At 47.8% G+C, this 15,883-nt stretch overlaps 1 protein-coding gene across 3 annotated transcripts in view; it reads right to left on the reverse strand.

Annotated features, from left to right (window-relative positions):
* Positions 1 to 475: 475 nt before the first annotated feature.
* ST8SIA2 (ST8 alpha-N-acetyl-neuraminide alpha-2,8-sialyltransferase 2) overlaps positions 476 to 15,883 on the reverse strand; it is a 31,355-nt gene continuing 15,947 nt past the window's right edge. For 2 of the 3 annotated variants that reach the window (XM_074549210.1, XM_005483456.3), the window contains exons 4-6: positions 15,571 to 15,828; positions 12,408 to 12,701; positions 476 to 2,200 (exon numbers count right to left, since the gene is read on the reverse strand). In XM_074549210.1, the coding sequence (XP_074405311.1) occupies positions 1,915 to 2,200; positions 12,408 to 12,701; positions 15,571 to 15,828 (838 nt within the window). In that variant the 3' untranslated portion in view covers positions 476 to 1,914. Of the gene's footprint in view, positions 2,201 to 2,308; positions 2,385 to 12,407; positions 12,702 to 15,570; positions 15,829 to 15,883 lie in introns of those variants that run through there. The other variant, XM_014264676.3, reaches the window with a different exon arrangement.

Consider the following 15,883-nt stretch of genomic DNA (forward strand, 5'->3'; position numbering starts at 1 on the left):
GCTTAAGCTGAGGTTCACAGCCAGGTTTAGCTTTATTGTAAAATTAAAGTCAAGTAAAAATAATATGCGGGGAGAAAAAAAAAAGGCACCGGGTTTAAAAAAATAAAAAAGACATGAAAGAAACGATTTTCTGGTGCTGGAAAGAAACATCCCCTCAGTGGCAGATTAGCCCACATTTATCCACTATAATGTTGCTTATACCTTAATCTTAGCCATCTTCATCTGACACTAATTAGCAGGCTGGAGGCTCCTGTGGGTACAGTAGCTTTTACGGCCCAAAACATGAAAGTGAGCTCTTCTTTTTACCACTTGAAGCACTCAGCTTTTAAAGAGACAATGTCAAGTATTTCAGCCCCAAACTGTACACTTTTTAACTTAAAAACCACAGCAGCAGGAGGAGGCCCAAAGGTGATGATACCCAGCCATGGCAGCAGTGGAGGGCGTGCCTGAGGTCTGCCTGTGCAGTGTTATTTACTCTGCCATAAATTAAACCCAAACAGCCCTTGCTGAACCCTGCACTCACCTGCATTCTGGCACTGAGTGCTAATTAGGAGACAAACAGAATAGGCCACAGAGGCAGAAAATGAAACAGAATCATCAGATCAATCTAGTTGCTTCCTTCAAAACCCCCTGAAAATCAGAGAAAAGCAAATGTGGTTATAAAAAATTCTTTATATTTTGGGTTCTGTCTGGCAGGAAAAAAAAAAAGAAAAGATTACTTCTGTGATGTTCATCACTAGGCAAGCATCCCATCAAGATCCATCTGACATCCTATTTAACTGTTGGGAGTGAGAGATAATTAGGGCTTGAAAGGACTGACAGAGTGGGACTCCAGGAATTCAGCACTGTGTGCTGGCTCTTCGGGGAGAAACTGAAAATAAATTATTTAGACTTGAAAAAGTCCCTTGAAGTCCTGTGGTCTTTCTGCTTGGCTGGGTCTAGGCCTATCATCCATATTTTGGCAGTTTTTGGAGGAGGAAAGAAGGCAAGCTGCTTAGAGGGAACAGTTGGGAATTTGAGGAATTAGAGCTGGATATACTTATGGTTTTCACAAGCCCTGACAGATGCTGGGTGTCCTTGTGACACGGTGAGACTGCTCAATACTAATGGTGCTGCTTTGTGGCAGCAAAGCTCCTTCCTGTGACATTCCAGCATCTCTGTTCCTCAGAAGAGAAATACACATTCAGCATCCTCCTCACCACATTCAGCATCCTCTTCTCCACATTCAGCATCCTCCTCTCCATCCCCCTGCCCAGCGCCTCTCTGGAGCCCCTCACACACGTGTGAGTGCCACTGGGATCTGCTCAGCTCTGCTCCCTGCCACCTCCTGCAGCCCCAGAGGCTTCCCCTGCTCCCAAGGCTGTGCCCACCCTGTGTTTGGATGGATCTGGGCACTGATCCCTGCAGGGCAGGACCTGGCTCCCGCTCGGTGCCATGGGACCCTGGGCTGTGAGAGCCACCAACAAACCTTCCCTGCCCACCCCCTCCCTGCCCCTTCCCCTCCCCGCCACGAGCACGGGGCCAAGGACACACCTCGCTGCCCTTGGCCAAACAAACTAACTACCAACCTGGCACCAGTCACGACAAACGGCTCACTGTTACCATCCCCAACACCCCGCAGGAACCAAGGCCACCTCCACACCTCTCCCGTGCAAGGCAAACACCCCTCGAGTCCAGCAAGCCCCACAGCAAGGGGGTCTTGCTCAGGCCAGTCCTGTGAGACGCCCCTGCATCTCTCCTGCCCCTCCCTTGGTGAACACCAAACAGTTATAACACTCAGGTCAATATATATAAGTACCACGTAGATATATTTGTGTCGCCCAAACGAAGATGACCAACCCCGCCAGGCACCACTCGTCCTTTCTGCCCCCTCCCTTCTCCTGTGGCTGTGCAGGAACGTGCTTGGGGACCAGCCTACGTGGCCCCATCACACTCCCCCACAGTCAGCTTCAAGGCTCCTTGCTGGTGCAGCGTCTTTAAGGCTTTGAACTCCAGGGGCATGGTGTGCGGGCTGGCCTGCGAGGTGTAGCCGTACTTGAGGCTGTCGTAGTAGTGGTACTTGACTGGGTTCTGGTTCTGGTCCAGGGGGAAGGGCCAGAAGCCATAGAGATAGATCTGGTTGCAGAAGCGGGTGGCCAGGGTGTACATGAGGAGGCCGGTGGTGGGGCGCTTGATGTGCACCTTGTTGGTCAGCCAGTACCTGCAAAGGGACATGGAGCCTGTTAGTCACACAGCACATGGAGCCTGTTATTCACACAGCACACCCTGGAGCCTGTTATTCACACAGCACACCCTGCTCTGCACCTTTTCCCTCTCCAGCCCCTCACTGAGATGTATTGGTGATGCCAAGTGAGAGGATTCTGACCTTGTTGGTCAGCCAGTACCTGCAAAGGGACATGGAGCCTGTTACACAGGCTCACAGTCCTGTCACACAGCACACCCTTTCTCTCTCCAGCCCCTCACTGAGATGTATTGGTGATGCAAAGTGAGAGGATTCTGACTGGCAGGGCTCTCCATGCCAAGGAAAAGCCTCTCCAGGGACTGCATGCTCCTGCTCTCTGCCTGCTGGTTACATCTCACTTGTTGCCATGGCACTGAAGCATCTCGTGCCTCGACAATCCTTTATGAAAAACAAATTGCTTGCAACAGTGGCCTTGGGTACTTCAGCCTACAATTATCTTCCAATCAACCCTGGAGATCAATACCACAGACCAAAGCATCCACATGTCAAGTAGACTCCAACAACCCCTCGAAGCAGACACAGTCAAACACATGCTGATGGCTTTCATTGATGAATGGAGATTTTGCTCTGACAGCAAACATAACAGGGCTAGAAAAACATCTGCCTTGGAACAAAGGGTCACCAGGCTGAAAGAGCTAAAATGCACTGCTGAGTTCCCATTACACCCAGCCACTGCTGCTGTGATCCTGGACCAAGATTCATCACCACACTCAGCAGCACGAGCCCATCAGACACACAATATGGCACACTGCAACAGAAAATGTGAGATATGGAGGTCAGCTGTGCTCACTGCTGGGAAACACGTTAGTTTTTATGAGGGATGGCAAAAAGAACAGGGGGAGCATGGAGGGATGGAGTGATGCAACAGCAGAAATGGTATCAGCTGTGGCATTTTGTCTGCTGATAAAAATTATTGCAGAATCAACATCCTGTAAGAAGATGTTTCCAGCGCGCCGTATATATTGCAAAAGCAACTTATCTGCTTTGCTCAGGAAAACACTGTCAGAGGAGCAAAATGAGAAAGCAAAAGCTTTGGGGAGGTAGAAAATATCCCCATCAGGCACAGTCCCTCCTCCCCCAGCATGTGTGATGCCAGAGCAGGCAGGGCTGGATCAGGCAGCACATCCCACTGTGCCACAGCCTCTCTGAGCCCTTGCATTATTTTTAAAGGTGAGGACTGGCAGCCCCTTGGACAAACAGAGCACCTGGCACTTCTGTGCCCTCTCCAGGTGTTTGGGATCCTGAGGCAGATCCTGCAGTGGCAGTGGAGCCCCAGGAAGTGCCTTGCTCCTCATTTGCACTTTCTGCTGGGCTCCTGAGGGTCTGGTGCTCAGACAGCAGGAACCCTTGGGAGAGCTGAGCCTTAATCCTGCAAATTAGCTTTTCAAGAAAGCCATTAAAATATAGCAACCGAGGCACAAAACGTGCTTGCTTGTTCTCGGCCAGATAAGAGAAAAAATTGACTTTTCTGGTGAATCAAATTCTGGAAGCAGAGTGACCTCCTCAGCATATGCAGGAAGGGCACAGGGACAGTTTTTTGGGGTGGCACATCCAGGGGTGTTCAAGCAAAGGATGAATATGATGTTTTGGGCAGGAGATCTTTGCCTGGCTCATGCTGGCATCCAGCACAAAAACAGTGCAAGAAACTGTGGGAAAAGCAGTATAATCAGCATTTCCTGTGCTTGCCCAGCCATGGAGCTGTGCTGGGGGAGCCAGCAGAGCTCTCTGCAGTGCCACAGCCACCTGCTCCCACAGGTAGCCATAAAGCAGCCTCCTTGATGAGTTTATGGGTAAGCACATTAGCCCCCCAGTGTGCAGAGGGAAATGGGAGATTATCACAACCATTTAACACCGTGAATTAGGGTCTCCTCATGCAGCAGGGAAGCCACCTGGGAGGAACTGTCAAGTCATATTAAGCAGCTGGCTTTGAGGGAAGGACAACTGTCATGGTTTGTCCTGCAGCTGCTTTAGCCTCAAAACTCTCCTTTCTATCAATTTACCAGCTGGGATACACAGAAAAATACTGGTGACCTTTTGCCCTCCCAAAACACTGACTTTTGTGTTCTGTTGAGAGGCTGTAAATACTCCATGAACATCCAAGGACCCTGGCAACAAGATGAAGTGATTCTTGTACAGAGGCACAGGCCATGCATGTGACCATAGAGTTTCATGCATATTAACAATGAGAAAAATGACCTGGGTCAGGCACTGAAGCACCCTATAGACACATGCTGACCTCTGCAGCCCAGCACACACAAAAAACCTCACCAATCCCAACAAGTGTGCACAAACTATCACCCTAAAACATCTCTAACACAACCAGCCCAGTGTATCCACGTCACCAAATGCAGCTAGTGAGCACTCACTTGATAATAGTGGGTATTGATAATAGGGGTAGGGAACACTGACAAGTCATTTTTTTAATAATGAAAATTAAAACCTGGCTCTTTTGTCTGTGTTTCCCTCTGCTGCAGGCAGGGCATTTCAAAAACCTCACTCATGTAGCATTATAAATTCTCAGTGCAGCTTTGAGAGGGGGTGAGGGACTCCAGGCTGTCCCAAACCACCCACAGGGATGACATAACATAACACATAATGCCCAATCCACAAAACAGGCCATGCCACAGCTCCTGCAATTTGTTTCCTGCACAGTGAAGGTGGGAAATCCTCTGCTGAGGTCTGGGAAATACTTTTTAATGACTGGTTTGTGATGGGAAATATGCAAGAACTTCCTCTTATCTCTGCCACCACTGTCCAGCTGAGACAGCAGCCACAACCCTGGTGCAGGAGAGAACAGCTGGGGATGGAAATAAAACCTAATTAATTCTGTAAATCCAAATGAGGTTGTCTGGGCGCACATGGGATGCTGTGTCAACAGCACACCTTTAATATGTGAGGTCCAGGATTTTAATTAGGAGGAAAGATAATCTCGAAGCAGGCAGTAATTATTTTTCAAACTGGCTACACCAATCACCATAACTATTAACTGCAACATTTTATGGAAAGAGACAGCAATTAAAAGAGAAGAGCAAAGAGCAGCCCTGAAACCCAATACCTGTGTTCTAAGAGCTGTTCTCCCAGTGAGGAGCTGGTGCTGTGTCTGTAAATAAACCCTCAGGGGTGGATGCAGGAGATAGGCAGGAGCCTGAGCAGGATCAGAACAGGAACCATGATTCTGTCAGGGAAACACTGCCTGAGACAGCTCTGGTTTCAGATCATGGTGGTGACAGATGGAAAATGCCATCAGATCTTCAAGGCCATCTTCTGTAAGGAGGCAGCCTAGACACAAGCCCTGACACCTTCCTGAACTGAGACTGAAGAAGAGCAGCTCAGAGAGTCTCATCCTCCAGCTGGGAGATGGTTCTGGCTGCTCCTCATCTCCTCATCCTCAATGGAGATGATCAGAAGGTTCCTAAGGCAGAACCTCTGCCAGATGCCTTTTCTCAGGGAAGGAAACTGCTGTGCTGGGACCTCAGAGCCCGGTGGGAATCCTGCAGGAGGCAACACTGGCACTGCCCTAGGCTGCCACAGGAGCCAGGGAAGGTGGCACCTCCCCAGTGCACACCTGGAGCAGCTGCCACACCACCCTGAGAGTGTTCATCCTCCCCAGCATCACTGAATGTGGGGAGAAGAGCCTGGCCTGGATCTGGGCTGGAATGCAGATCTCCTCCCTGCAGGCAGCATTCATGCTAGAGAGGGCAGGGGTCTTCTCCCTGCTCACCAACCTGACATGCCTGAGAAAAACCTAAACCTCCTGGTAAGGGTTAACCCACAGGATAAAATAAGCAAAAAATCCATTGCCCTGATGAAATGAATAAAAGACACAGGTCAATGAAGAAATCAAATTTCAGCAGTTATCAGCCGCATTATTTAATGATACAAATCAGAATAGCTGAAATAATGGAATTTGGGACTCTTTAAAAAAAGCTAATTCATAAAAGGGTGATATAAACACAGGCTGTTGTGGAGGTGCTGGTCCTTGAGTGGCAGCAGTGTTTTATCAGGCTGCCACACACCCTGCTCCAGGAACAGCCAGGGAAACCAGGCACAGATAACCAGAGTGAGTGCCCTGACTGAGGCTGGTGCAGGGGGGACAGGAGCTGTGGGTGCTGCCAGGGAATAGAACCCAGAGCTGGGTGGATGGAAATGAAGTGCTGGAGCTCAGGGAGCAGCTGATATCCCCCATTCAGCTTTTTCCAGCCCTTTTCTGCCCAGGTATGGAGTTTCCTCTGTCACCTCCACCAGAACAGCCACAAGCAGTGATGAGAGCTGTGCTGGACAACCAGGAATGGGCATGTCCCCATCCAATGCTAACACTGACTCCAAAAACTGCATCTGGTGTCAGCTGGGCTCTATCCAGAGGCTGGGCAAAGCCCAAACACCAAACCCAGCCCCCTTGTCTAGATTGGATCCAGACCATGTAGCCTGGTTCTGCCTTTGGTGATTTGGCACAAAGAAATCAGCTCTGAGCCACATATAAAAAACTCTCCTCTCCTCCAGATCTTGAGCTGTGATGTTTTTTCAAACACCTATGGTACTCAATACCCTCAAGTTAAAGCTTTTCTAAACAGACAAAAGGGAAAATAATTGAGAATAACCTTCTTTCTTTCACCTTTTCTTTCTATGCCCCTTCACTTCTTTTGAAAAAGAAAAGACTGAATCTTCCAGATTAACAGGAACAAATTGACTCTCTTGGGCCCCCAGTGCAGACACACCACAGCTCGGGTTCAAGGTGCCTCAAGTGCAGAAGAGGAGAGGATAACAGCTCACACAAGGGCTTTTTCTGCAGGATTTCCACTGATCTAACCCACACAAGGCTTTATGGGCGTCCACAGTTCCCCCTCACACCCCACTCCAGTCACACACTTGTGAATGGCTGTTTTCTTTCCCTACACCCTTTGAACATCTTTTTACCTCACCTGAGTGCAGGACCACAAAATACCTAAACCATTTGTTTAATGTTTAGGGGAAGGGCTTTAAGGCACAAGACCCCAGAGCAGGTATTTTAGAGGATCCCCTGTAAACATGAAGCTCCATCAGGGAGGAAGCATGAAGGAGCTGCTTTGGAAAACCCACAAGTGATTGGTGCTGGCCTGACACTGCTGGGCACAGCATAACCAACCCTGAGACAGAGGGTGAGAAAAACAGAGCTGGGAGAAAAAAAGGAAAAGAGAAAAGGAAAAGCAGGAGCTGAGTGATGTGTTAGAGAAAAGCAGAAGCTGTGGAGGGATGCAGTGGAAGAAACAGGTCAGGAGAAACTGAGGATTCTGAGTGCAGGATTGTCCTGAAGAGCACACAACAGCTGTCACAGCTGCTTGGATTTAAACCTAATGGGAGACCAAGCCAAGGAGCTGGAAGGTTTATTGATTTTTAATTTTTTTTTCTCTCTCTCAAGGAGCCCTTAACAAAATCTTATGGGGCTGGAATTGGTTACTGCCAAGAGCCCCTTGCGATGGACACAGTGAGAAATGCTAGAGCAGATCAGACAAAGTGAAACAAGTCCCTGAATTCCCTGCAAGCAGTGACAGACAAACCTCCCAACACAATTATTTCCCCTCTCTGCCTGCATTCCATGTTACTTCTCTAACGAAAGCTGCTTGGCAATGGGGATTACAAGGATTTCTGGAGACACTAACAGGCAACTTGTAAGGGGTTTGCTTGCTCCCCTCGCCAGAAGGATTGCGCAGGGGATATTTTATGGAACCACTGCAAAGCAAAGCATCCACACACCCTGAAACACACAGGAGCTGCCACCAAACTGTCCCCTCTCCATCCCTGGGGGTGACCTGGCTCCTTTCTGAGCTCCTGCACTGCAATGCTGAAGGCTCTCTCCTCTCTCCCCTCCTGGTGAGAGCTGAACCGTGTGACAAGAGCCTGCCACGATCAGCAAACATTTAAAGCACCCTCACAGCTTGAAAGGTGATGTCTCAAATGATGCTGTTAAGGACAACAAAACCAAATGCTTTTTACTTATCTCGGCAATGCACCCTCTACAAATGCCCCAAAATGCACTGAAAATTATAGGAAAAAGGCTCAATTGCCACTTGAAATGAGTTTTGGTTTGAGGGAAAGCAGAGCAGGACAATAAATACCATGGTTCAAGGAGGAGTCAAGGGCTCACAAATGTGTTTTGATGGTAGTGGAGAAAGAAAAGGCAACACTTTTGTGGCCAAATTGAAGTTGGCTAAGATGTCAGCCTTTGTAGAAAGTGCTATTCCTTAGGAAAGAAAAAAAAAAATGAAGGGGTGCCTTGGCTGGAAAACTTCGCCCATTTCTCATTTCTTTGTGACTTCCAAATCAACTCAAGGTAGATGGTAAAAGGTAGTTTTATTCAAAAAGGGAGAAGCTGGGACCTCTCTGCAGCAGCAGACCACTGCAGCACAGAGGGATGTGCTGAGGGGATTTGTGGGTTATTCATTCCCTGCTGCACACCACAAGCCACAAAATGTATTTGTTTCACAAATCTCAGATCTGTCAAATAAAACCACAGTGCTATGAACCAGCACAGAGAGAGCTGCAGAGACAGAGGATGTTATTGGAGACCATAAGCAAAAACACGGGATGATCACAGGAACTGGACAGTGACACAGAAGATGGATAAGCTAACTCTAGTGATTCTGGTCCTGAGGGAGGATTCCTTCACCCCAAACCACATCACATCAATTACCCTGAGCAGATGGTCAATTGGTACCTGAGAGATTTCCTACACAGCACCAAGAGCATCACCCACCTCCCTGGGCTGTGCCCAGTTCATTCAGTTCTGCCTGGATCACTCAAATCCACCCAAGTTCCAAACCTGCACCAAGGAAAGGGTTAACACTGACTGAGAACAGCCCAGCCCCTCACCCCCCGCCCTGGGTGAGCCCTCTGTGAGCTCGTGGGTCAGTGCTGCAGTGCTCCCATCAGCTCTGCCTTTCTGAGGGGGCTGCACTTCTCATTAGACTAATTGCTAATCAGTGGGCATCCTTGTTTTGCTGCTGATGAGTGTGAGAGCAGCAGGGCAGGTCAGGCAGCAGCTCCCTTGGCTTGGAGGGCAATCCCTGACGAGGATCAGCTCTGGCCCCTGTGGCTATAATTGAATTAGTGCTGCCCTGTGCTGCCAGGAGCCTCCTGGCCCTGCCCCAGCACGGTGAGCAGCCCAGGCAGGGCTTGGATGTGTTTCCAACCAGGACCCTGGGGTTTGGCACCAGCACCAGCCACTGTCCAGCCACTGTCCTGCTGCCACCCCCAGCACCCCCAGCTCCCTTCAGGTCCCTGCTGCCCTCACTGGCTGCACCTCTCTGAGCCTCTGGGGGTTTTGAGGAGCCAAAAACCACATTCCCTGCCCAGTGAAGTGCATGGTTACACTAAAACAGAAGGAAGGATTCCAATATGGATTCCAGGAAGGAAGGAAGGAAGGATTCCAGGAGGGAAGGATTCCAAGATTCCAGGAAGGATTCCAGGAAGGAAGGATGGATTTCAGGAAAGAAGGATTCCAGGAGGGAAGGATTCCAGGATTCCAGGAGGGAAGGATTCCAGGAAGGAAGGAAGGATTCTAGGAAGGATTCCAGGAAGGAAGGATTCCAGGAAGGATTCCAGGAAGAAAGGAAAGACTTCAGGATTCCAAGATTCCAGGAAGGCAGTGCTCCAAGCCATGTCTGCATTGCTCTGTGCACAATACAGCACTGAGCCCCTGGGCTTCTCCCAAAATCCCTGCACCTCCTGCGGCCAGGCAGCTCCTGCCAGCCACAGGTGGTGGCTCCAACCAGGGACAGCCAGCTTGCCAGCCAGCCCAGCTGGACCACAGGGACACAGAGAGGGGCCAGGGAGATGCTGTGAGCTAGAAGATAAGCCCAGCAGCTGAGCTTGTGGAGGCATCCTCCTCTCCCATGGGAAAGGGATGCCTAACCCTTGCCAACTCCTCTGCAAAGCTTCCTATGGGAACTTTCTGGCACTGGGAATGGTTGCCAGCACAGGATTAGCAGCCTGTTGATTTAGAGGGCTTATTACAGCAGCTTAATTCTATTTTGACAGATGAAAGTAAGTCAATTATGGCTAGAAATAGCTCTGAATTTGGGTTGTGGGATTTTTTTTCCTTCCTGTCTTCCCCTTCTGTGAGTTGTGGCATCATTTCCTTCCCTTTCTTTACCTCAAAGCCAGTGTTTTCTGTGAGAGAACTTCCCTCTCAGGCCCAGGGCAGCCTCTAACACTTAGGGCAGAAGTGGTACTTGCTGATTATTGCTGCCTGTGAGGCACCATGGAGCCACTCCACTCCTCCCAGGCTGCCCTAGAGCCCCTCCTTGTCTTGCTCCTGGCTGAAACGACCCCAAAACCTGTCCCCAATCCACCCCCAGCACTGACACAGGCTGAGCTGGGACAGGAAACACCAGCAGGGACCAGCTGAGACTCAGAGGTGTGCAGGAGAAGAGCTCAAAGAAATCAAGGGACATTAATGCTGAGGCTTTTTAGAAGTGGGAGAACCAGCTACACAAGGAAATTGCCATCCTGTGAGATTAACGGGGTCTGGTCAGGATCAGAGGACAACTGCTGCCATAAGTCATCTCCAGCAAAAGTCACTGTCTGCCTCAACTCTCTAAATGCCTAAAGAATCATGATCTTCCTAGAGAAATGAAGCACAAAAGCAAGAGCCTACTCCATTCCCAAGTCATTTACATGAAAATCTCACCCCTGGGGCTCTCTTTCTTTTATTTTCTTTCTTTTCTCATTCCCGCCACAGCTGTGTCTCCTGTACACCAGAAGATCAGGCAGAGAACACAAAGACCTTTTCCTTCCCTCACAGCAAACCCAGTCACCAGCACTTGGCCCTGTTTATGTGACCAGCAGGACCAGACCACATCACTGCCCTCCCAGCCAGGCTCACACAGGAGCTCCCTGACTTGAGGAGCAGTGTCAGACCTGTGTTACTGGAGCACAAGGTGACAAATCTCATGGCTAGCTCAGTGCTCACCCATTTCTCCAAGGAAAGCCCTAACCACAGCCTTGGGAGTTCTGGTGATGCCCCAGGAAAGCCCTGGAGGTTTGGATATTGCTAAAAGCCCTCAAAGAGCACAGTGGAGAGCCCCTGCTCACAAGTTCTTATCTGTCACTGTCATATTTTCTGAAAAATCCTCTTTGCCCAGGATTCTTCTCCTGGGAAACTGGGAAGCCTCAGAGAGGGATGAAAACAATAATTATCTAATTGCTTCTGTGTTTTGCTGCTTTGGAATGTAGCTGGAGATTGTTTATCCAACATGAGAATTGTTTTAACTTAATGACCAATCACGGTCAGGCTGTGTTGGGACTCTGGAAGCAGTCAAGAGTTTTTATTAAAAACTTCTCTAAGTATCTTTACTCTTTAGTATGGTTTTAGTATAGCATTCTGTAATATCATCATATCATATCAATAATAATATAATGTTATATCGTATAATATATATCTAATCATATTATATCATATGATATTATATTATATCATATTATATTATAGAATGCTATACTAAAACTATACTAAAGAGTAAAGATACTTAGAGAAGTTTTTAATAAAAACTCTTGACTGCTTCCAGAGTCTCAGAGATAATAATATAATATAATATAATATAATATAATATAATATAACTCATATATCATATAATGTCCATATAATATTATATAAATTATATAATAATATATTATATAATATATACTAATATATTAATACTAAATATAAACACCAAAATTAAATATAAGTTATAATTAGTAATATCAAATAGAAATTTTTAATGTAGATGTTAAAATATTAACTACATATTGACTATATGTTATATTATATTATATTATATTATATTATATTATATTATATTATATTATATTATATTATATTATATTATATTTATAATATATATTATTCATATCATATCATATCATATCATAAGATAATAAATCAGCCTTCTGAGAACACTGAGTCAGATTCTCAATTCCCCCTCCATCCTGAGGACCTCACAAACACCACACTTATCTAGGGACCATCCACCACCCCATCCTCCCTCATGGTCTGCAGAAGGGAACAAGTGGTGCTGTTCTCCTCCAGGAAAACAATCTGGGGATGCCTCAAGCCTGGGGATCCCACAAACCTGGGGATCCCAGAATCCCAGGGATCCCTTTCCAGCCCAGGGAATGCAGTCTGGGAGCTCAGCAGAGCAGCGCTCACCCTCGGACCGCGTGCAGCAGGCGCAGCGAGGGGTAGGCAGTCCTGACGTTGATGTGGTGCTTCAGGATGAGCTCGTTCACCCACTCCACTCTCTCCTTGCCTCCCTTGGCCATGAAGGCAGGGATCCAGAGGATGCTGCCGTTGAGGCTGTGCAGGCGCTGCAGCAGCTTCTCCCGCCACGTCTCGTTCACCAGGTCCTCGAAGGCACGCTGGATCACCGAGGGGTTCATGGTCACCAGGTCTGTCTTCATGCCCACGTCCTGGGAGTACTCCTGCACAGGGGCCAGGTTGCACCTGCAAAGGGGAACAGCCAGCAGCTCTGTTTAATGCACTGAGAGAGGGCAGTGACAGGCAGGAGCGGGGAGTGGTGCCAAAAGCCAGGGCTGGTGCCTGTTCGCCCATGCTTTTGGGAGGAAGAGGAGGGAGAATGACCCTCTGCAGTAAATTAGTGATGATGAGCCATCTCCATCTCAGCCACCATCCCCATGTACACACATGTCCCCCTGCGACAAGGCTAGTGTCAGCCACAACTGTGGTGTCACCTGGGTGGTTTGCAGGGAGCAGCAGCTCTTCTGGTGCCCCTAAAAAATAACATCAGCAACAAAGCTCCTGTCTCTGCTCCCATGGCAGATTTTAGACAAAACAGCCTTTTCCACTTAAGGAAAGCACTTGCCTCTTAATTTCAGCCCTGCTGGAGTAACATTATCCCAAAGGCCTTTTCTCCCCTCAAGAGTGTCTGCAAACAGCAGACCTGGTGGCACCACGGTGATACTGACACCAGCAGGAGGGGATGCCAGGACATGGTCCCCACAGGGTCTGGCTGTCCGGAGGCTGTGACCTCAAAAAACACCTTTTTCTGTAGTGTTCATTGGTGCCACCTCTCAGATGTGGGCATGGGCCATGTATCTTGAGCTCCTGTGCCACAGCAGCGTGAGGGCTGAGGGCCTGTGGGACAAACTCCCAGCAAATCACCCTGGTTATAGAGTGGTTTCCTACAGATCCTTGAGAGGGGTCATCTGTATCTGTGCCATGCCCATGGCACAGGGCAAATGGCACTGGGCACCAGCTGATGGGGAGATGCAGAGAGATGCTCACCCAGCATCCTAAAAAGCAGAGGCTACCCATGTGTTTGCACACTGAGTGCTCTGCTGTAGTGTTTGACAGTGAAGTTACAGTATTTCATGAGCAGGAATTGCTTCCTAAGCATCTGCCTTGATAATCAGATATTATTACTGTTTTCCCTACTTACAGATGGGAAAACTAAAGGAAAATCCAGCTACTGGCATGCGGGCCTTTTGATTGACTCATTACAGGAGTGAATTCAGTAAAAATAAACATTGGATCTGTATTCTGGACACAGACCCAGTCACTGGCCACTGCCAATCCTGCTGAAAAGGCTGCCTGGATGGAGCAAACCTTCCTCAGGAAGATGCAGGCTCCAGCAGTGGCTCAGACAACCTACAATGGGAAGTGTGTCTGTGCCAGACCTGCACCAGCACATGGCTGGGGAGAAACTGCTCAAAATCCCCATCCTCACATCCAGAAAAGCTTTTATCCTGCAATTCTGCTGCCTGACATGAATGCCCCCCACTGAACTTTGCCAGAACCACAGTAAGCAGTTTTTCCCTCTGCTCACTCGTGTTCCAGTTGAGGATGATGCTCTGTCCCCTGTGGGATGCCAGCAGCCAGGCAGCTGGAGCAGAGGGGGACAGAGGTGACATTATCCTCATTCCCACATCACACCAGCACCGCCTCTGTGAGCTGCTGATGGATTGGGCTGTCCTTGTAATAGACTCACCAGAAAACAAATGTCTGCATGTACATAAATCATCTGTGGAATCCACAGCCTCTCAGCTAACAGGGGCATAGGGCTGGGAGGGCAGGAGCTCCTCCTCTCCACTTCAGACACCTCCAGAAGTGAATTTGGTGTGTCCCAGCAGGGCTCAGGATGTGCTGCTGCACATTCCTGGGCAGTGCAGCACTGGGGACAGAAGGGACACAGGGGACTGTCACACCTGGGCATGTGGTGCCAGGGCATCGTGTGGTGCACCCTTGTGCTGAGGGCAGAAGTGAATCAGGTTTCTGAGAGCCCAGGACGGGGTTTGTTTGCAAGAGGACAAACCTGAGAGAAGAGGAGGCTCAGGGGGTAAATGGTGCACCATGAGAAGAGACAACGTGCACTTACAAGAACCTGTGGGGAGCACTTGGAGATGTGTGGAAGGGTTTCCAGCAGAACTCTGAGTGCACATGGGGATGTGAGGCTGTGCTGCCCCAGCTGACCTGGACTCCAGACCCCTGCACTGCTCCCAAAGCCCCTCTGTGTCACCATCATATTCTCTGAAAAATCCCTTTGCCAGGATTTCTTCTCCTGGGAAGCTGAGAAGCCTCAGAGAGAAATGAAAACAACAATTATCTGGTTGCTTCTCCTTTGTTTTGCTGCTTTGGAATGCAGTTGGAGATTGTTTATCCAACAGCTGGTTGTTTGATTGGTTTCATGTGATTTCTTTTTACTTAATGACCAATCACTGTCCAGCTGTGTCAGGACTCTGGAAGCAGTCAGGAGTTTTAATTAGTATCTTGTTAAGCCTTCTGTAAGTATCCTTTTTCTATTCTTTAGTATAGTTTTAGTATAGTATAATGTAATGTAGTGTAATGTAACGTAACGTAATGTAATGTAATATAATGTAATATATGATATGATATAATTAATATGATATAATAATATAAACAAATATAGAAATAATACATAATATATAAATATATCAACTCATCAATGCAATTAATTATTTAATTATTAAATTAATTATTATAAGTATTGATTATAAATAACATAATAATTACATCAATATAAGTTATTGATATAAATAATATAGCTATATATAAAATTATATCTAATTATATATAAATTATATCAATTATAAGTTATTGATTATAGATAATATAATTAATGATTATATCAATATAATATAAATATATAATATAGTAAGTAAGTAAATAAATAAATATAAACAACATGTAAGAATAAAATAAAATAAAATAAAATAAATAATATGTAAAAATAAATTAGCCTTCTCAGAACATGGAGTCAGACTCATTTCCTTCCTGCCACGGGGGACCCCAAAACCACCACAGCCCTGAGCTTTAGGAGCAGTGCCCTCCCTACCTTATGACAAAGCTGTGAGCGTCGATCTCAGGGCCACAGCCACTGCTGAGCAGCACCCCCGAGTTGCCCACGATGGCACAGCTGGGGAACTGCTTGCCCTTGAGGGGAGAGGTGCGGGGCAGCAGCTCGTACAGGTTCTGGGACACGTTCATGGTGCTGTCCCTGTCAAAGACGTAGTGGATGATGTCCCCCGGCTTCAGCGTCCCCTTCAGCACTGAAATGTCCTTCTCGGCATCCAGGAACTTCAAGATCTGTTTTCTGAGCACAGGGAAGAAAAGAGCCTTGTCAGGTGAGGTGCAGAGATAAGCTGGTC

Source organism: Zonotrichia albicollis, chromosome 11 (genome assembly GCF_047830755.1).
Source record: "Zonotrichia albicollis isolate bZonAlb1 chromosome 11, bZonAlb1.hap1, whole genome shotgun sequence".
NCBI lineage: Eukaryota > Metazoa > Chordata > Aves > Passeriformes > Passerellidae > Zonotrichia > Zonotrichia albicollis.